Here is a 21,857-nt window from a genome sequence, read left to right as displayed (position 1 = left end):
TTATTTTATTTTATTTTATTTTATTTTATTTTATTTTATTTTATTTTTATTTTTAGTTACAATTTGTTAACTCTGTGTCCCAGCTGTATCCTGCTCCCTCATTCCCTCCCCCTCCCCAACTCCCTCCCTGGTCTCCTCCCTGCCCCTTTCCAAGTCCACTGATAGGGGAGGACCTCCTCCCCTTTCACTTGACCCTGTTTTATCAGGTATCTTCAAGGCTGGCTGCAAAGTCCTCCTCTGTGGCCTAACAGGATTGCTCCTCCCCTGGGGGGGGAGGGGAATCAAGGAGCCTGACCTTGAGATCCTGTTAGAAATAGTTCTTGTTCCCCCTGCTTTGGAAAACTACTTGGTTACTGAGCTACCACGGGCCACATCCGAGCAGAAGTTCTATGTTATATCCATAGATGGTCCTTGGTTGAGTGTCAGTCTCAGAAAAGGCCCTGTGCCCGGATATATTTGGTACTTGTAGAGCTCCTATCCTTTCCATATCAAACTAACTCCCCTTCTTTCATGATTCCTGCACTCTGCCATGGTTTGGTTAGACACGGCTACTGTTAACTTCCCATTTCACTTCTTGCCATTCCCTTAGTACCCACCCTATGCTTTCTGTGGTCAAAGCATCATGCTCTTTTTGCCTACTTTGTGCACAATTCTGTGACTGGAGCACTCCTCTATTCCAACAAATTAACCTACCTGCCTTCCACACCTCAGCTTTCATACAACTTTCTCGGGGACATTTGTGGTCCTTTATCACTATACCAAGACTAAATGAACTACTTTCCTCCAAAGTACACAAAGTACAGTCTTACTTATACATGTAGTTGGGTAGGGTTGTTTCCTTCCCAGATTGTGAGAGCCATAAATGTCAACCACTCCTGTTATGTCCACACTAGTATGTCCAGGGTTACAACACAGCCATGTGAAAGCCCTTGGTAAGTACTTGCTGGGTTCACTGGTATTCCCTTGTATTTGAGAGCATAAGAAGTCAGAGTAGTGGTTCCACAGATGTGTTAACGATACAACCCTACTCCCTAGTAACCGTCATATTAAAAACATGTGCATTGCATTTAATATAGAGTTGTAGAGGAAACTTCTTTATCAGTTTCCCATAATTACCAGAGGACCCAGAAATCCCACTCCTGGGCATGAAGCCCCGAGAGAAGAGAAAACTTATTACCTCATGCATCCCTTGTGCGTGAGGGTTCACAGCGGCATTACTTACATTCTCCCGGAAGTGGAAACCACCTAGACGCACATCAGCTGCTGTGCAAATGAGCACACTGTGGACTACCCATTCAATAGTGCACTGCGTGTAACAACAAGGAAAGGGGAGCTAAGATGAGGACGAGGTGGGTGGGCTGTGAAGACGTGCCAAGTGAAAGACAAACAAGGCCAACACAGACTGTATGAGCTCACTTATAGAAAGTACTTAGAATAGACAAACCCATGGAGACAGGATGTAGATGCGTGGTTGCCAGGGCTCGGACAGCGGGGCGGCAGGGGCTGACTGCTCGAACATGTAGGTTTCTTTATGGACTAGTGAAAATGTGCAGGAACTAGGCGGTGTGCTGGGTACACAACCTCTTGAATCCTCATCGCAGGACTCCCCGGTTGCCCACTCTAAGGTGGGGAACATGCCAGCAGGCAAGTGATAACTGAGTACAAACAGCCACACAAAGATGCAATGAGCTGTTTAGACATTTGCTTAAAATAGACTTCTCGGTTTTGTGAGTTGCTAAAAAGATTCCCGCGGCAAGCATTTGAAAGTGTTTTGTAACATGAGATGAAGCAACACACACTCGGTTCTCTGATGTCAGCTTTGGGGCCACCTCTGCAGCTCTGCCATCTAAACCAGCCAGCTTGAACGGATGCCACTTTAGCAGATGTTTGCTACTTCACGTTAAAAATAGCGCCGGCCCACTCTTTAGTACCAGCCAACATGGCAAGTGGCCCAATAGCCTTCCAGAGCGGTCTTCCAGCCCTCTTCCTGTCTCCATGCCCTAAGCCTGCTCCCTTCCTTTCAACCTTGCTCTGATCACGACTTTCTCCAATCGACCTCTCTGGGATCTCTGCCTCCACCCAATGGCACCAATGGTACATTGTCTCTCCACACCAATGTTTCCTGTTGGTTTATTACTGCAGAGGTCATTGGAAAATATAGACTACTGAAAAAAAAAGTTACATGATGAAGAAAGCTTTAAATGCAGTACTAGTCAATGACGTTATCCTCTCTCTGTTTTAAAAACATCACGACATCAACTTTTATGTGTTTGTGCATTTGTGCAGTGACACTAGAGTGAAGCCCTGGGGACACCTTATGAGAGCTGGCTGTGTCATTCCACCATGTGGCTCCTAGGTATTGAACTCAGGTCCTCGGGTTTGGCAGCAAGCACCTTACCCACTGAGTCAAAATCCCACTGCCCCTGCTTTTTTATTTTGGAAACAGGTTCTCATTATACAATGTGTCCTGACCTGGACTTTCTGTGTAGACTGGGTTGACCTTGAATTCGGACGTGCCTGCTTTGCTTCCTGACTGCTGGGATTAAATGAAGGTGCCACCAGGCCCATCCTCATTTTTTTGGTTGTTTTTAGAGACGGAATTTCATGTAGTCAACCTTGAATTTGGAGCAGCCATAAACTTTTCATCCTTTTTGCTTCTACCTCCCAAGTACTGGGATTAGTCATGAGCCATCATGCCTGGCTATCAGTGACGGATTTCATCAAGTTGGAAATCAATGTTTTCCAGCAAGACACACAGGTTCACCAAGGCTGGCAGCATCTCCACCTGAGCTCACTATCATGTGCCATCAAACCCAAAGAAACACTTGCTTTCTTTAAAGGTGTGGTGGTTCACGACTTTAATCCAGCACTCACGGAGGGTAGAGGCAGACAGATCTCTGCTGGAGGTCAGCCTGGTTTACAAAGCAAGTTCAGGACAGCCAAGGCTGTCCTGAATGTATATATGTATATTTTTCCACATGTAGGTTTTATACTTGATAAGAATATTAAGGTCAAAACACCAAGTAAACTGGCTTTTGGCAAACACTGAATGTGTCATTCCCTGGTTGTGTGAATGACAATAGATCAGATAGTGAAGCAGAGGGCCAGTAAGATAGTCTAACGGGCAAAGCACTTGCCACAAAAACTTGACTACCTCAGTTCAATCCACATACACCATGCTTGCCCAGGTCTCTAATCAAGGGAAAAGATGTGCTGCCACACAGAACAGAAGGCCAGGAAAGATCCAGGAGCTCAGAGATGTCCAGGCACGGGCCGCTGGGTCCCTGACGTTGCACTAAAACATGGATTTTGAACTTCCCTGCTAAATATAAAAATCCTGGTTCCAGGGAAGCTTGGGTAGAAGTTCCCACAGTTTATATCCATTGATCAATCAAGTCAGACTACCGCTGGTTAAGTCAGGTAAGTTATCAATCTCTATATTTCCTTAAACTGATAGATTTTTTAAAACCCTATCTACTAACTACACTTCTGAAACATCAAAGTTAGTGCACACTTTCCTCCAGTGAACAATTTCCCAAGCACCATTTCTCAAGCCGCTCTTGGGTACGGGGAGGAGGAGAGTCAAATGGTAAATAGCACATTCCAACCACGAATCAAACCTGCCCTGATCTAGGCCAAGGCTCAGACTGACACTGACAGGTGCTCCAGAGATAATACATTAATTATCACATCACAGTCAACAGCTCCACTTCAGTGAAACTCTAGCTTCCTCTTTGTCTATGCCATGGCCAGGCAACACTGAATAGCATCTATCTGCACAACTGTATCCTCCAGGAGCAAGTCCCTGAGGGGCACTGCAGACTGCAGTGCAATCCGTTTCTACTTTGCATCAGATGCAGTCAGACCTCTTCCTTGGGCATCCACAGCAATTCACACCCCAGCAACCTGTGAGGTTTCACTACACTGAGAACAACCCAGAGAGGCACAAACTACTTCAATTGTGTCAATGGGGTGAGTACTTTTATTCATTCCAAAGTCTGCAGGGGCTTGGCGTAATCAATGCAGATATTGCCATTAAGTCTCGGTGCTGTTAAGAGCCTAGCTTGAAGTTGTGGCAAGGCCCTGCTCCTCAACTTGTTCCATGGGTCTGCAACCCCTAAAATACAAGGGGCGGAAATAAAGGAAACACACAGCTTGAGGCTACATACATTTTTAGGCTCGAACAGAATGTTAAAAAAATCAGCCACGACATGAAACATTTAAGCCAATCAAGGTTTGAACACCAGCCAACGGCACTGTCAAAGTTCACCACTGACTTTCTTTTGGAACTGGCTCCTAACATCTAGTCCTTAGAACAATTAAAACAAGCACCATTACATGCGGCATGCTGGCAAGGAAACCAGGAACCTGGCTATTTTTAATCTTCAGCCTCCTCTACCTTTGTTTCAACTACTTTGAAGATAGCAGGAACACTGCAGTGTCATTTGTTGAGACTGTTGGGTTTTGTAGGTCCAAAGGTAACAACACGCCTACTCTGCTTCCCTTGAGAATGATTAATGCTGCCATAGAAAGAGGGTGAGCCTGATCATGAATGGCCTGGGGGTTTTCTGACAGCTCATTCTGAGATGTGAGACTCCTCCACCTCTCCCCTGTGCCATCCAAACACACCTGCTACGGTTTGCACACAGTCTAATTACAGTGATAGCATACATGGAAGGGCTCAGACGTTAAACAAACGCCTCAAAGGAGCCTCTTTTAACCCAGCAGGCTACTGGTTGGCAGCTTTGTTGCAGTGGGTTTCTTCTGGGAAAGGCAAACATTCTGTTAGTGTGCCTGAGCCCTTCCTCACCGAAGGCCTAGATGAAGCCCTGGGTGTACGACTTGAAAAGCACTGCAGCCTGGTTCACTGATAGGCTCAAAGCTTCCAAGAGAGAGGATGTCACCCACCTCCCCAATTAAAGTGGTCTGTTACTAGTGATGTCACTGGCTACCCTTCTCGGGGCAGATCTTTCTAAACTATATCACAAAGAATGGAGTAGAACACACACACACACACACACACACACACACACACACACACACGAAAGGCCAAGTGTGTTTCATTTCCTCTCTGTAAGTGAGCCTTTGAGAGAGATTTTAGGTTATGGTGAAGGTCAAGTGTTCATCCAGACTCTCTAGACTTGTGTAAATAAAAGAAGCCAATACACTCACACTGACGCACCATTCACTCACCAACATCCTCTCACTTTAAAGACACTTCAAAGGTGGAGGCATCATGTGGCCCAGAATGACATTCTACATAAATATTCTCAACTTGCCTATAAAGACCAAATCAAATCTCTACATGTATTGTCAAACCATTATCTTCTACTGACACACAGGACAGAGGGAACATCCTCCGTTGATGCCTCTTGAGTAGACTGTTGACATTGGCATCGAGTCAGCTAAAAGCGTTTTTATAAACTAAGTTATGAAACTTTAAAGTGGCCCCCAAAGCATGTTCCCTTGCCAGTAGCACAGCAGCCCTGAGATCCCAACCCTAGGGTAACTCTAGCAATCTGCGTTTTAAGGAGACCTCGGAGGGATTCAGAGCCACAGTCAAGTTAGAGAGCCAACGCCACAACAACACAGGTACAGAGAAAGTGACGGGACAAGAGCACAGGGCCAGCAACCTTCTATTACCAATACCTTTGGTACCCACCAGGCAAAACCATTCACCTTTTCCTTCACTTCATTGAGAAATTTCTTACATGACAAATCTCCCTGCCTGGTCTCACCAATCACGTCGCAAAGCTTTTGTTTTCAGCTCCTCAACCATTGTTCTGTAAAAAGCTGGAGGCAGATTCACTTCAGAGCTGTGAAGCCCTGTTACTTCTGAAATGCTGGGTGGGCTGTCTCAGTCCTGGGTCTCTGTAAGCCAGCACTAAAAGTTGGCAGGGTTCTCCTCTCCCGCTTCCAGCCCAGGGGAATCTAACCACTACAGCCTCCTTCATGTCCCTAATCCCTAATCGATGAAAAACAAGATCATTTCTGTCCCTTGCCTTGCTCTACACACCTAACAACTTTTAAAAACATCGTACTGGCAATCTGTTCACATCAACATTTTTTCCCCAGTCTTCTTAACCAGGGTTTTCGAAAGTCCCCTAAACATGACCCTAACTTAACCCCACCCACGTTTCTGTTGCTCCCCCAACATGCATCTCTGCCGTTGTCAAGACGGACTATTTGCTATTCCCAGGTCTTTATCTCATATCTGCCCACATTTCACAGAGCTGCCATAGCAGCCACTCACCCACAGCTAGCCATACTAAACTCTCTGCTTGGTGGTTTAACATCCAGCCATCGTGAGCCTCCCAAATGCCATTTATGGCTCCAACTCTCTCATTTGGTCTTCAATACTCGTTCTGGCTTGTATATCCACTTTCATTTTACCTTCCATCCCTTACCATAAGGTCCTGTGGGGCAGAGATGAAGGCTGTTTTTATCTCTCTGGATAGCTCTCGGTGCGGGCAAAGTGCTCACTACAGACTTACTGGAGGGATTTATCAAATATCCTCTATTTGAATCACACCCATTTTTCCCCAGGAAATCTGGACATGCAATTCATTTGAGTTAGGCTGCTACAGGTGGGACGAAGTGCCTGCAAGCATAATGCTGTGTTAAAAAAGGAGAAGGAGGAGAGAAAGAAAAAAAAAGGAAGAAAGGAAGGAAGGAAGGAAGGAAGGAAGGAAGGAAGGAAGGAAGGAAGGAAGGAAGGAAGGAAGGAAGGAAGAAAGGAAGGAAGGGACAAGGAGAGAGAGGTATGCACACACAGGAAGGAAAGCCTAGATCTAGGTAAAAACAGCAACTCTGAAATCAGACCCCTTTCCCTTAAACTGTGCTCCTTAATTTCCTCAGTGGGTTTTGATCCACTGTGTACATCTCTGATTTACAGGAGAAATGAAACACAAGCTGGGCTGTATTTCTCCGCCAATAAATACCACCTCCCTACGCAGAGCTACAGTGGAGGTTTTCCAGTGGGCTCAATTTTTACACACTCCTAAGAAATTCCAAATAACTTGAAAATATGGCCAGTTCTGAGATGTTGGAGGTTATTTGGCTTGTCTTCATACGTGACTCTCAGCCCCAGGACACAATACTTTCTAAGAACTGTATACAGATAAGCTGATGCCTAGGTAGCAAGGTGCATGTTGAGGCTCACTGGATGTGAGGAGCTTATCATATGTGGGGAGCCTGCAGTGAGACAGAGGGCCCTATTCTGCTTCCCAATAGGCCAGTGAATTGGTGTTATTTTAATCCGTTGTCAGCTCTGAAGTGAACGGAAGCAGGCTGGTCAATGCCTTTTTTTTTCCCCCCCAGAGGACTTAAAAGGTGAAGTGGTTTCCAGGGGGAGGTAAGCAACCACCAGCTGTGTGCACCATAGGCCCTGGCTAGTGCTCTGACAATCGCTATCTCACTCTACTCCAAGAAAACGCCCGTGGGGCCCTAGGGAGAAAATTCTAGATAGAGGTCAGTTTTGTCTGTGAGACTCTCAGTGTGCCTAGGTCAGGAGGGCTGAAGGGATAACATCTGTTTAGAGCAATTGTTTAGAGTTCTTTGCTCCTGTAAAGGGCCTGGTTGGTGCTCTGTAATCATCCTAACTCTGGTTCCAGGGAATGCAATGCCCTCTTATGATCTCCACAGGCACCAGGCACACACATGGCACGCATACATACAGAGAAAACATTCGTGCACTTAAAATAAATAAAACATATAAAGTAAATCAGAAAAAAACACACAAACAAGTGTATCTTGGTTAGAAGAATTTATGTTGTCTTTTAAACTGCAGGAAAAGTTCATTAAACAAAGACATATTTTCTTTACAAAATACCTACTATCATAGTAAGAGGAGGTATCATAAAAACTAACTCTTGTAATGTTCGCTCTCGTCCAACTACAGACCCAAGACAGGTGGTCGGCAGGCGGCTCTGTCCCGCACACCTCACTCGCTGGACATACATGCAGCATCCTTTAGGGATTATACCCAAGCCTGGGGTTTTAAAACAGCCCTTCTATTCATTAGGCAATTATAAATTATCCCAACTACCTTAGACTGTGCCCAAGCGCTATCTTTTCCCAGTCTACCATGTCATGATTATATATGAGGGTGTCATTTTACTTGAAATTTTCATAGCATTACATAGAAAACAGAAGCGTTGTTTTACAATTTAAAGAGAGAGCCGACAGAACCACCATAATCCAACCATATGGGACTGGATTCAGTGTATTCATTACAGTAACAATGACAAATGCGTAGTCCACGGAGATGATGTGTCTGTGTGTGTGCGTGTGTGTTCAAGACAAACTGAGGGTGAAAGAAGAAATCAGAAGAGGTAGAGGCGAATTCACATACAAGGAAGAACGAGGCACTCTGGCCATGTGCTGGTGCTATGAATAATCTAAGTGATAAATGGATACTGTGCTCTGTGTTCTCGGGAGGCAAAGCGAGGACAACAGTGATGAGGAAATGACCGACAGTGAAGGTAAGGGAGTGTGAGAGCTCCCACCATGTTAATATTTGATCAGGCATGTGCTGTGCGCAGCATCTATTAAGACAGGGCCCCAGGCTGGAAGTTAGACACGGTTCCGTCCTCTGCAGTGTCCATCTATCATATACAAATTATCACCACGGCAGCAACCGTGTCTAAAGAAAAGAAGTCGCTGCTGTTTGGGAAGGACCGACCGCGCAGCTCGCCCAGACGCATGCGCACCGGAACGTGTGTGCATCAGTCTACGCTCTGTCCCTTCTCTGAAACTAGGTTCTTAGAAAATAACACACAAGTCACTTTTGCCATATCCCTAAGCCATCTGCTTAACCAACATATGGATCTCGAAGGCAAAAAGTGGCATTTCTCCAAAAATACTGAAGACAAGCTCAAATGTAGAGCCCGGTCGTAAAGTTCTGAGTTGGAGCCAAGCTCCATAATTTAGTTGGTAAAAATGATGTGCCACACAGGCACCAATCTATAGCTAAGTGGCTAAAAATGCTGGAAAGAAGTTATCATTTTTTGTTTGTGTGCTTGTTTCTGACGTCTCTAGGGATGACTAGAGTGGCAGAGCGGGGGAGACTTCCTCGTGTCTTAACAAAAATGAAAGAACATTCGTTTGAGTACAAATACCCAAGAGTGAATCCTGGCACTAGAGTAAAAGTCGTCTCTCACGCATTATGTGGCCTTGGCAAACATTTAGAAAAATATAAGCTTAGTACTTTAAATTTCTGTCAAAATTAATTACCTGTCATAAATATCCTCTTCCCCCTCCTACACACCAACCACTGCCTCGGTTCAGGAAGGCAAATTGAATTTCACTCTGGTCTAATGACAACAGATGGCTCTCATATTAAGTAATTTGAGTTATCTGACAGCAAACAGCATCCTGTTCAAACATTTTTGTTATCTGTCATCATCTGCCAAACCAAGAATACCAGTGCTCAAACTAGGCAGAGGTTAAGCAGGAAGATGCCAACTACACAGGAAACACCTTCGGGCATCAACCTTACTTCCTGGATACGGGATTTCCAAGTATTCTACTGACTAACCCGGTGTCTATAGCTGGTTCCATATATTTCATTGTATAGGTGTGCCTTTAATACAGTTAATACAGTTGATACTGAGTGGGGAAGCCTTCCCGCAAAGGTGTCTGGTCTTCATTTCCAGATGGAGAGATGCTCCTATAACCCCATGCAGAGGATGGAAAAGCCCAGAAAGAATGTTCTTTCAAAAAAAAGAGCATTTTGAGGAAGTGGGTATGTAAGAAATCAGCATCCCTCTGGCACAAAATGGGCTGACCTAAAATCATACCACAGTGACAACAGTCCTTCAAGGCTTGCCAAGACCAGCCACCAGCCACCACAGACTAGAACCCTGTGCCAGTGATGCATTATGTACCAGAATTATGTATTAGAAGGGGGCTTGCAGAGTTGTGCTTCAAAAGCATCTACTGAATATTCTCAAGCAACATGACAACAAACGCAAGAGCTGCACATTGTCAGAAATAGGAGCACGGAAAACATCTACATATCCCATTTTCTCCTTGTGATTGTTCCTTCACTTGTAAACTCCTGGAGCAGCTTTGTGAATCTCTCCTGTGATCCTTTCTGTTCTCCGTCCTGATGATCATTCTGTTTCTTTTTTGGCTCATACGCCTTAGCCATTAGCTACTGAGGACGTCCAAGCAAAGCTGGCATCTCCTGGGCCTGGCATTTAAGGTCTCATAAAATTTGATTCCAGCCTATCTTGTAAATCGTGTGTCTGCTTCCCAATGATATGAATCTCCTTTGGCTACCTGACACTCTAATGATGGTTCAGTGCAGTCACCCAGCAGCTGTTTTCCTTCCAGACTGTCTTCTCTTCCCCTTTCCCACTCAACCCACAGGAAAAATGTTATCCCTACATCTCTTTAGTCATCTACTGTCCATCCAAAATTCAAGACGTAGCTCAAGATAATCCAGGATTTTCTCCCTTTGGGGGTTTTACAGCATTAGACAAGGGAAACACTATCACTATTCCACAAAAATCCACTGAGTCATTGAGACCGCATAGCTCAATCCTTCATTTTCTCCCCAATTCTCTAATATTGTACTTACACATTTTTTTCACATCTATGTATCTTAGCAAACAGGCTGAAAGCTCTTCAAAGTTAAAATTCTCATTTGATCTTTTCTTATATCCCCAAATAATTAATATTTTAGTAGATAGCCTAAATATTTTAGGATAATAAGCACAGATGTATAAAAAACCTAGCAGATGAGGCTTTTGGTCAGAAGTGGTGAGAAAGAGGGAGAGTGTTCCCCTAGGGCAGTGGTTCTCAACCTTCCAACTGCTGTGACCTTTTAATACAATTCCTTACGTCGTGGTGACCCTCAACCATAAAATTATTTCATTGCTACTTCATAACTATGAATTGTAATGTAAATCTGATATGCAGGATATCTGATATATGACCCCAAAGGGGTTATGACACACAGGCTGAGAAACCCTGTCATCGGGCCTCCCCACAGGAGCGGCAGTAAACTGTGCTTCCTATAAAGGTGACGCTGGAAGACTCCTGATTCCCTTCGCACTAGGGAGCTGTGGAGAGAAAGGAGTCTCTCAGTGGGAGGAAGCTCAGGGGTGGTATAAGGCGTCTGCCTTCAAGTTCTAGGCTCTTTTTAAAAACATGGTCCTCTTTGCCTATGTTGAAGGTCATTTTGGTTTGGTCTGTGTGAATAAAAGGCTGTGCAAGAACACCATGCTCATTCGGAAGCTGGCCTGGAAGCTGGCCTGGCTTTAACCATGGCCTTCATTTCAATAGCTAACTTCATCCGCCTACACGGAATAACTCAAGAGTGGTTTTCAAACAAGTTACAAAGTTTCAGATATTTTTCGATTGTTTTTACAGCCAACACTGTTCACAAATAACATAAAGGCATGTTATAGCTTTTAACATAGTAATAAAAAACTACAGATTTTATTCACAATGCATTTAGAAGCACATGGTTAGTAAGCATCTAAATATGGTAGAAAGCGGCTTTTTCAAAAGCACCACTCTCCCGTCAATTTAAGTGCTAATACAACTACTAAGAAAGTAAGAAGGAGTCTGAGCTGAGAGAGAATTTCAATACAATAGAGTATTCACAACTGAATCACACTTAAGAGTTTGAGGATATGACAGTGAGCAAACTTGGTAAACACAGGAAAAAACATATAAAAGTCCTACCTTGTGTCTGTTTCTTGTTCACAGCGTTATCAGCTTTGTGTCGTTTCTAAAGTTCAAAACAAAACAAAAACCTCAGTGAAAGAGTGAACGAGATCCAGAAAGCAAACTGGTGCTGAGAATGAACGAAGGTCTTTTAGCTTATGCTCTCCAGGTTTTGGTCTTTCTACACTCGTAGCTGGGGGTGTTGTTACAGCACCCTCGGCTTCCTCATACAGTACTCCTCCCTGGCAGTACTCACCCATGGTAGCTCAGTTTCCAAGTGGGTTCCCTAGTAAGGAGAACAGGGACCATCTCTGAGGCTGGCTCTTTGATCCCCACCCACCCTGGCCGAGAGGGGAGCAGCCTTGCCAGGCCACAGAGGCGGACATTGCAGCCAGTTCTGATGAGACCTGATAAGCTAGCATCAGATGGAAGGGGAGGAGGACCTCCCCTATCAGTGGACTTGGAGAGGGGCATGGGAGGAGATGAAGGAGGGAGGGTGGGATTGGGAAGGAATGAGGGAAGGGGCTAGAGCTGGGATACAAAGCAAATAAAATGTAGTTAATATAAATAAATAAATAAAATTAAAGAAGAAAATAGGCAAAATAACATTTTTTAATTTATTTTTTATTTATTACAATTTATTCACTTTGTATCCCAGCTGTAGCCTCCTCCCTCTTCCCCTGAATAACACTTTAATAGTACTAGAAAAATGAAGCAAAAGTCTGATTTAGTCTATTGCTTAAATAACTCACTTAGAAGATTGCCCAAGAGAATTATCTATAATAACTACCATTTAATAACAGGACTGAAGTATTTTCAGCTTTTGGTAAAACTCATTATCTGATTAAGCTGAGTACATCCTCCATAATTTGAAGACGCACTGATGTCTGTCCTCAACCAGCAACTAGTTCCTCTACCACTTCCAGTGCAGCCTCTTGTCTTCACTGCTCCACAGTGCAACCAGATGCCAGGACGGACAGACGCCAATCTCGGCACCCTCCACCCCATCCCCAGAGCACCCACAATGTTAAATAGTGAGCGGGTGATTTTTGTCTAGGTTGACACAGGTGAGTGTGAAGAGACTTTAGAAGGGTAAGAAAAAGAAGCCGAAGTCAGAGGAAAGGTGAGAAACCTGTGACTCAGGAGCCGCTATACGGGCCACTCTCTCCTCAGTAGTTCAATTGGAGGTTTCTTGCGGCTTCTAAGACACACCAGATCAGGTAATACGGCAGAAAAGGGTTCGGTGTAACTAACCCTCCCTGCCCCCCCCACCTTTTTTTTTTCAAAGATCCTGTCTTAGACAGCCCAAGCTTGCATTTAGCTGTGAGAATTGAGAACAAACACACAGAAGTGCCTACGTTTTCCATTTGAGAAAAATAAGGTGTTCAAGAAGCTTAGTGAAAACTGTTTCCCAAGAGAAACGTGTGGAGTCAGCACTGCTCTGAGCCAGAGCTGTGTCTGAGGTGAGTGAAGTGAGATTCATCCTCCTCACTAAGGCAGCGTGGACTCTGTTCATCAGACGAAAGGCCACCGAACTACCCAATCCACAAACAGCATTGAAACCTCTCGGGGAGGAACGTGGAACCTGATTCTTCCATTTCTACATGGCAAGTCTTTCTCAGCGCAAACGACTCACTAGGAAATGTGTGAGATAGTGAAGAAACGTCACGGGAATACTATTGCTTCCAAAAGAAAACTATAATTTGCTAGAAAATGATTTGAGTTCAAAAAGTTTAAATCTTTATATTTATATTAACAATAGAAAAATATAACTGAAAAGCTCCAAATAATTTTATGTTATTTGTTTGCCATTTCTTTCTTAATAAAGAGTCCAAGAAATTTTGAAAGTAATCCAAAACAAGTTTTGGTCCAAGATTTTTGTTTTTTCTTTTTAAGTCCAAGGTAAATTTAGATAGTAAAAGGAGGTCTGGATGAGCTCCTCCCTCCCCATATACACCTATGAGAGACATAGTGAGACTTCCAACTGATGGAGATAAAAGCTAATTAATGAAACATTTCATTCAGAGACTTGGTTCACTCTTCACAGATGAGATTAGTCCCTGCCCCTTTTTACAGCTTTCCTACATCCTTAGCTCAGCCCTTTCACACCAAAGACTATCATGGGGTCCTCCCCTGCTCTCTCGCCTCTGACTTCTGCACTCTCTCAGAGGAGCCTTGAACTGTGTCCATGCTGTAGTCTGTTGTCACCTTAGCCCAGACATGGAACCACGAATCCATGTGCACCCATTCTCACGAATCAGAAACTTAAAAGCCACCTTGCACTTTTTTTCTCCCTGTCACTTTATCTAGCGCCCTCTTTCTTTGATAATTAATTATCTAATAAACGTTCACTGTGGCCCCAGGCTCTGTTAATACTTCTGAAGGTACAGTAATGTGCAGGAGCCCAAATCGCTTGAGCTCATGCAATACATATTCAGGTGGATAGAGACAGCCTATCAACCAGATAAGTAAGGGAAGCAGCAAGCATTCCAAACCTTGCCAATTTGATTCCAAAACATGCACCGAATTCCTTTTTACACTTTTTACCATCTTGACAACACCACTTGGTCTAATGTCTTCATTTCTCATACCAGCTATTGGAATAGTCTACCCAGTTTGCTAAGACATCTGCTCTTCTTCCAATTTATGTTGTTTTTACTGTCTTCTTCATGTCCTGGATGGTCAACTCCATCCAGACTTCTTTTACTCAGTAGCAGATGCCTAATACTTGGTGCCCTCATCTCACAGACTTTGAATAACTATTCATTTTGCAATGAATAAAATCTACTGAGGTTTAACAATCTTCTGGGGAAAAAAAAGATAATGTTTTTATGGTTCTGCATACCATCTTAACAGACAACGGTAATTCTGATTTTTTTTGCCACAAGAATTAGCATTCATTATGATAAAAAGGTTTCTCATAATGTTTTAAAAAGAGATTTCCATCAATTTAGAGTATTTCAGGTGTGTATACATTACTTCTATTTACACAAAAATAAAACATCATATTATGTTGAGCAATGCAAAGCATTAAGAGTGGGTAAGTCTTCAGTAGCTCACACGTAGACATATCTTTGACTTTTATTCTAAAGCTGTAAAAGACAGTGCTAACATAGAATGTAAGTTTTCCTAGGCCTTAAGCTGGGTTTTGTTTCTGAGATATAGGTGGAAGACATAATTAGTCTTCGCAAGCATCTAGTTCCAACTCCCACGGATGCAAGGGAAGCATCTCTTCATTATGCCGCTATTTCTAATACCTGCAAACAGATATTGTGTACCATTGATGGCCCAAGAAACCTGAGAAATGCCATATCTAATCCCTCCATCCTTGTCTTCTACAACGAAGCCTACCATCCTATCCAGCAGAGCTTTAATTCAGTTTGCATCCCCAAGTGACTACAAGGAACAAGGATACTCTCTGCCATTATCTAGTAACCACAGTGTCTTTCAATAAGTAGACAACAATATAAGACCACTAACATACTGAATGTAATTAACATCGTGGCAAAGTTTAAACACATCACAGAGTTTACCCTAAGTGATAACAGGCACCTGAATGTATTCCTGTGTTTCTGTCGAGTCTGATGAGTTTCTTTCTAATGACATCCAATTATTGTATTATGATCTATTAAAAATACTTTTTGAATACAATTTTGTTTACTATATTTTTGAATGACAGTGGGTAGAGGCCACAACTAGAGAAATTACAGCTTTGCTGCCACATCCAGCCATGACTTAAAAGAATGGAAGTGAGAGGAAACAAGCTAAGAAAAGAGAATCCCCTCAGTTTTCCAGTTTGTAGGCCCAAGCAGGATGTCGTCAATCAAGGCAACAATAGTGTCTTAGACGTACCCACACAGAGTTGTGTGTCCTCAGCAACTACCGATACTCAGAGCCACTGACACAACACCCCAAGCCTTTAATTCCAGCATGCCAGGCAGTTCTGGTTTTTCCCTGTTTTAAATAATATCGATGAAGTAGCAAAGCAGAAGTAATATTACTCTTTGTGAAATTTAGGACAGTGCATTGATGAAGATTTCTTCAGCCTTCCTTTTCCCAAATCTGATTCTTCTAAAGCCCAATAGGAGGTCGGTTTAGACATGTAAAGAAGTACTTTAAAACATGAAGAGTCACCAAACCCCCACAATAGGAAACACAATATTGGCTTCCTCAATTAAAACAGAATACAGAAAAGGTCTAAAGTTATTTGGGGGAGTTTATTTTACAAAGGGGAAACCAACTTCCTCTTTCTACCACAGAGTACTAAAAATGGCAAACTTACTGTCACTTCCTTTCAATAAGACAAGATTAATGGAGAGGAAACTCAGAACACTAAAATAAAATGAGAAGAAATCAAGGACTCTAATAAGGTGAAAAGCATGATATTTATCTTTAACAATAAAATGTAATAAAAGCTCATTTATATTTAATTTGGAGATTATTTCAATTAATTGGAAACATTGTTCAAATGCCATTTTCTCTTCATGCCAATTACTATATTTAAGTTAATTTCTTTTATTAATAAATGATAAGCCTAAAAGAACACTATAACAAGAATTTCTCAATAGTAATCTATTAGAAATTGGCTTCAGAAAAATAAATGCAATGCTATCACTTAAGTTGAATGGGCATTTTAAAGAATTTATTCTACAAATTAAATATCTTAAGAAATAATATTTTTAATATACATTTGGGCCAGTTTATTTATGAAAAATTAAATACTTACAATGTCTTCTATTATCTCTTTGATAGCTGCCACAGCTAAAATAAATAAGAGAGGAACCAGGGTTGTGTATCGACCTGTTGGTGACACATCGGGTATTTGCTGAATAAGAAAAAAGGCAAGATAAAAGGCAAGTCAGTGAGAACCAGGCTTATAAAAACCCTAAGAGAACAATGACTCAGAGTCTTCTAAAACATCCCTCACTGATTTTACTGGTACTGGGAGAAGTACCTGGAGAATAAGCTAATTTGCTTATTGATAAATGTGTAGCGCACAGAGCCAACAGAGTGTAGGATTAAAAACGACAAAGTAGCATATACGAATCATCTCATCATCAAAACAATGACTTAGAAAGGCAATAAATATCTGTAGAGATGTCCACACAGTCTCGTAGGAAGCAATCATTATGAAAGAATGTTTATTTCAGTAGCAGTTTTTGTTATCTAGATCAGAAAATAAATGCTAGAAATAAGACTAGAGGGACTCAGTTTTTTTTTTTAATTTTAATAATTACCTCTGGTGATGGAATAATCAGTTAATTTTTTTTCTTTTGCTTTATCAACTCCTTTCGCTAACAGTGAACATTCGCGTTTTTTTTTTTTAAAAAAATGCATTTTTTTCCTCCTTAAAACATTTATAACAACTAACTTAACTAATCACTTTTGTAAGTGATAATTGTGTCCTAAGCCATTTAGTGTTGATGCTTTCACTGAGGTAAAACTAAACGGACAGTTTAGGTCTCTCCAACAGCTATACGGTGAACACTTCTTGCCACAGAATTATAGACGATAATAAATATTTGCATAAGCATGAACTCAAAGGCTTGGAGGGGCAGGAGCGGGGGAGGCCTGACACTGCACACATGCGCAGTAGCAGCAGCAGAGACTATGCGCCAACTCGTTTCTCTGTCTTTCTATAGCTTCAGGGGATTGGCGGAGGATTTAACGAAACATATCGTAACTTCCTGCAGAACAGAGGTTTGAAGGGTGGATGGAGCTTTACCTGGAGCAGGGCAATGAAGAGAAAGAACGAATTAGCCGCTCTTCTGAACTGAGAGTAGAGGAATCTCGGGAGGAATGTGAGCACGTTGTACTTTGCAGTACTAGAAAGCAAAACATAAGAAACATAAAGCTTAGCTCCTCCACAATTAGCACCCACGTTTTCAAAGTTCTGTTTCCACCACGGGAGTAATCAGATGACAACATGTGTTCACAGTTTCAAATTTAGAAACTATAGTGAGGGATCCTTAACGTAAAAGAGGGACAGGAACTGGAGAAATAAACAGCCAAGACTGAACTTGGTAGGCTTGGTTTTCTCTATAACAACATTTGTCCTCTTTGGCTGTTATCATGCAGAACAGTACTAGGGATAGCTTGCAAAGAAAAGCAACTTTAGATAAGATACTGCACTAACACATCAACAGAAAAATACCAGCCTTTGAACAAGACCAAACAGTGTAACAGCTTCTTGGACAACCATGCAAAGGGCTGCTCTAACTAGCGCTGTCTCTATGGCCTAGCGCTGTCTCTATGGCCGTGCTAGGAACACAATGAGGACTCCCCACAGTCCAGAATCATTAAGATGTGAACATGTTGGTCTCGGAAACATCTAGGCTATAGAGAGAGGGGAAATTAAAGAGGTAGGACATACTTTTCAACAGAGGTACAACTAGAGGACCTGTAAATATTCTGTAAATATTCCCTTTAAATGGGTACATCTCAAATCTGGTAAATCTGCCCCGGGGAAACACCAGGGTGTTTCCATGTGGTTCAAGGTTACTAAGAACCTAGTTTTTATGTGGAATCTTGTCATGACTGTTGAAATTAAAACCTGAAGAGATATAGTAAGGAAGGCATTTTCAAAGCTGTATTACACATACCGAATTACAACTATCAAAACCCACACTTTAAGACTCTAGCCAAAACAAACAAACCAAACCCTAAAACTTTTTGGTATAGCGTTACAAAAATGTTCCTAAGAAGTTAAAATTTGCCATGCATAAATAATTCACAGCTCCATTAATAGGTTCAGAAAGATGACAGCTGCCCAGGGAGCTTTGGTTATTCAAAATTCCTGGGGTATAGGTGTTCCTTCTTACATTCAGGGTCTTGTTTTTTTTTTTTTTTTAATTGAAATTCTATGTATTTATTTATTATTTTTTATTTTTTACATTAATTACAGTTTAGTCACTTTGTATCCCAGCTATAGCCCCTTTCCATCATTCCCTCCCAATCGCATCCTCCCTCCCTTATCTCCTCCCATGCCCCTCTCCAAGTCCACTGCCACTGATAAGGGACGTCCCCCTCCTCTTCCATCTGACCCTAGCCTATCAGTTCAAATCCGGTCTGGCTACATTGTCTTCCTCTGTGGCCTGATAAGGCTGCTCCCCACTCAGAAGGAGATGATCAAAGAGCTAGCCACTGAGTTCATGTCAGAGACAGTCCCTGTTCCCTTTACTAAGACACCCAGTTGGACACTGAGCTGCCATGGGCTACATCTGTTCAGGGGTTCTAGGTTATCTCCATGCATGGTCTTTGGTTGGAGTATCAGTCTCAGAAAAGACCCCTGTGCCCGGGTTTTTTGGTTCTGTTGCTCAACTTGTGGAGCTCCTGTTCCCTCCAGGTCTTTCTATCTCCCCCTTCTTTCATAAGATTCCCTGTACTCTGCTCAAAATTTGGTTATGAGCCTCAGCATCTGCTTTGAGTCTTTCAGAGGCCAGGGTCTTATTTTTGCTTTTATCCTTTCCTTTTATTTTTGTTTGAGATGCTGATAATTGAACCCAGAGCTTTATAAATGATGGACAAAAACATTCCCCCACAAGTCGCACAATAGTCATCATTTCTTTCGTGGACAGAAAACAAAAACAGCAGATGCCCCTAACTGAGCTGAGTGCTCCTGGTAAGCATTTTCCTTTCTTTCCCTCCTTCCCTCCCTCTTCACCTTCCTCCACTTCTCCACCCCTCCCTCTCTCCCTTTGAAACAGGGTCTCACTATGTAGCTGTGTCTGTCCTGGAACTCACTTGTAGACCAGGCTGGCTATGAACTCAAAGAGATCCAGCTGTCTCTGCCTTGCTCTCTTCCCACCCATCTTGCTCTACCATTCATCCTCCCATGCCTTCCCCAGCCCTTCTTACCTAACGTGGTTGTTGCAGAATTTTGTCAGCTGGGGCTGGTTGATGAATATGGTTCTCACTTCCTCCTGGTCAGCCAGCGAGGTCTTCTCTGAAACATCATCTGTCTTCTCATAACCTGAAAGAAACAATGTGCTTCTTAGTAGACAAGAAATTTTAGTAGATAAGTGTTTTCTTTTATTATCCTTATCCAGATAAGACCCACATTTCAAATCTATTGCACAAAGTCTGGCAAGAACCACATGCCTCCCCTTATTGGTGGTGTTTCTTTTAGAACAAAGAGTAAAATCCAGGGGCTGGAGAGATAGCTCAGAGGTTAAGAACAATGGCTGTTCTTCCAAAAGTCCTTACTTTAATTCTCAGCACCCACATGGTGGCTCTAATCATCTATAGTGAGAGCTGGTGCCCTCTTCTTGTGCACAGGCACACACGCAGGCAGAATGCTGTATAATTAATTAATAGAATAAAATCCACAGGTTTTTATTAGGGTGCCATTTAATATTTATGTAAAATTATTCCCTTCAGAAATGATAATATTTGCTCATCTTTCCTATATAAACATCCCACTTAGTCTCTTCTATTTCCTAAAAGGATATCCAAAAGTCTATAATTTTGGACTAGTTTATGTGATAGTCTATGTAAAATTCAAAAAAGGTAATCTAAAAAATTTTTAAACATAAACATCACATTGAATATTTTGGGGTTTTTTTGGGATGAATATAAAAAAAATCAAATATTAGGGTTTTAGTAGGCAATTCTCACAATGATCCACCTAGTTATACTTGTCTACTTCCTCCAATTAGAAGCAAGATTTCTAACTTCATTCTCAAGATCATCACATGACTGTTAAAGCCAACAAATGGTGACTGGAACACTGCAATGATTCCCACTGTGCTCCTGGCTGCAAGACTGACCACACCTCAAACAAACAAACAAACAAACAAAAAGCAGGTTACAAAACTGAAAAAGTTTAAAAGCCCCTTGTTTCCTAGTGAACACTGGGGAGGGGGTGCTGCTTCCGGAAATCTTGGGTCTGCTCCCCAGCACCACAAACAAAATTAAGCAAGCCAACGAACAGGATTGAATTAAGTTAAATCCTTCCCCCTCTTCAGTGAAAGGACAACAATAACACTCTATCTGAAAAATCCATTCGTCTTCATTTTCCACCTTGCAGTACCAACTCTTCCTATGAAACCTGCTGACAAGTGCCCTTCTGAAGTGTCCTGCACTGCTAAAGCAGAAGCTGCTGGGGATCCGTAGCCACTCGGGCTCACTCCTCCCCTGGGACACACTTACCAGGACTCTGGTTACAAGTCAGTCTCCCAGTACCAGAACAGGGGCTGCCTGCAGCCACAGCTGGTGCAGGACTCATCTCAACAGCAGCCAACAAACAGCAGGTACCCAACACATGTTTGCCCAAAGAATACAGCCCAAGTGACAAAGGAGTGGTTGCCTCTGCAGCCTAATTCTGAAGTTTCTCCACCCACTGATAACGATACTAATGATAACCAAGAGCTAGTGACTAATGGTACAGAGAAGATACCGTAGGAGGAGGGGACTCACTGGGGTGCTACAACGTGGAGCAAGGAAGTGGCCCCTACTGAGGCCCACAGCAGGCAAGGTAGGGATGGACCAGGACATCATGCTGACCAAGCCAGTTCAAAGAAGTTTCTCCATGCTGAGAAAGCAGTCTGCTTGGCAGGGAGCCACTAAGAGCTTTCCAGGATCAGAGTTACACTTTATCCTCATCGTCCTGAAGGTCATGGCTCCAAGGTAGGCTCAGCCACACCCATTTTCAGTTTTAGAAAAAGCATATTTACCCAAGTCATTGTCTATTACTGCATCATATTTTAGATACAACATGAGCTTTATCCCCTATTTTTGTATTATCAGAATCTCACACAGGGATTAGGAAATGATGAGGCACTTCAAGGATGAAGTTCTGAATTTTAGAGCTCCAGAAATCAAATAAATGCAGAGCGGGCATGGCAGTGCATCTGTAATCTCAGCACGCAGGAGGGATTGACAGGAGATTTCGAGAGCCAGATGACACGCTAGACAGGCTGGAGTGTCAAGCTTTGAGATCAAATAGGAGACCCTGCCTCAGTATATAAGAAGTCTATAAGAAGACTGAGGAAGAATGTCTTTACAGTTCTGTACTTTTGAAAACCTGGCCCTCAGGTAATTTTATCCAAGGAGTGATGGATCAGTCCTCCTGAGAGATCTGGACTAAGATCTCAAACGTTATTAGGGTGAGTTGGATAAACATCACACTTCTATGTAAATTTGTATTTTAGAATTCCTATGGTAACTTCCTTGGTCAA

General features: G+C 42.5%; 1 protein-coding gene across 2 annotated transcripts in view; it reads right to left on the bottom strand.

The window, feature by feature from the left end:
* The window catches only part of Atp8a1 (ATPase phospholipid transporting 8A1), a 221,120-nt gene that overhangs the window by 170,209 nt on the left and 29,054 nt on the right, over positions 1 to 21,857 (bottom strand). For both annotated transcript variants that reach the window (XM_055629410.1, XM_055629411.1), the window contains exons 2-5: positions 19,537 to 19,651; positions 17,405 to 17,504; positions 16,406 to 16,504; positions 11,698 to 11,743 (exon numbers count right to left, since the gene is read on the bottom strand). In XM_055629410.1, coding sequence (XP_055485385.1) covers positions 11,698 to 11,743; positions 16,406 to 16,504; positions 17,405 to 17,504; positions 19,537 to 19,651 — 360 coding nt within the window. The remainder of the gene's footprint in view (positions 1 to 11,697; positions 11,744 to 16,405; positions 16,505 to 17,404; positions 17,505 to 19,536; positions 19,652 to 21,857) is intronic.

This window comes from Psammomys obesus, unplaced genomic scaffold (genome assembly GCF_907164565.1).
Source record: "Psammomys obesus unplaced genomic scaffold, mPsaObe1.curated_primary_1811, whole genome shotgun sequence".
NCBI classification, from domain to species: Eukaryota; Metazoa; Chordata; class Mammalia; order Rodentia; family Muridae; genus Psammomys; species Psammomys obesus.
Note: the sequence above shows the minus strand (reverse complement) of the source record. Positions and strands in the feature narration are given on the sequence as shown.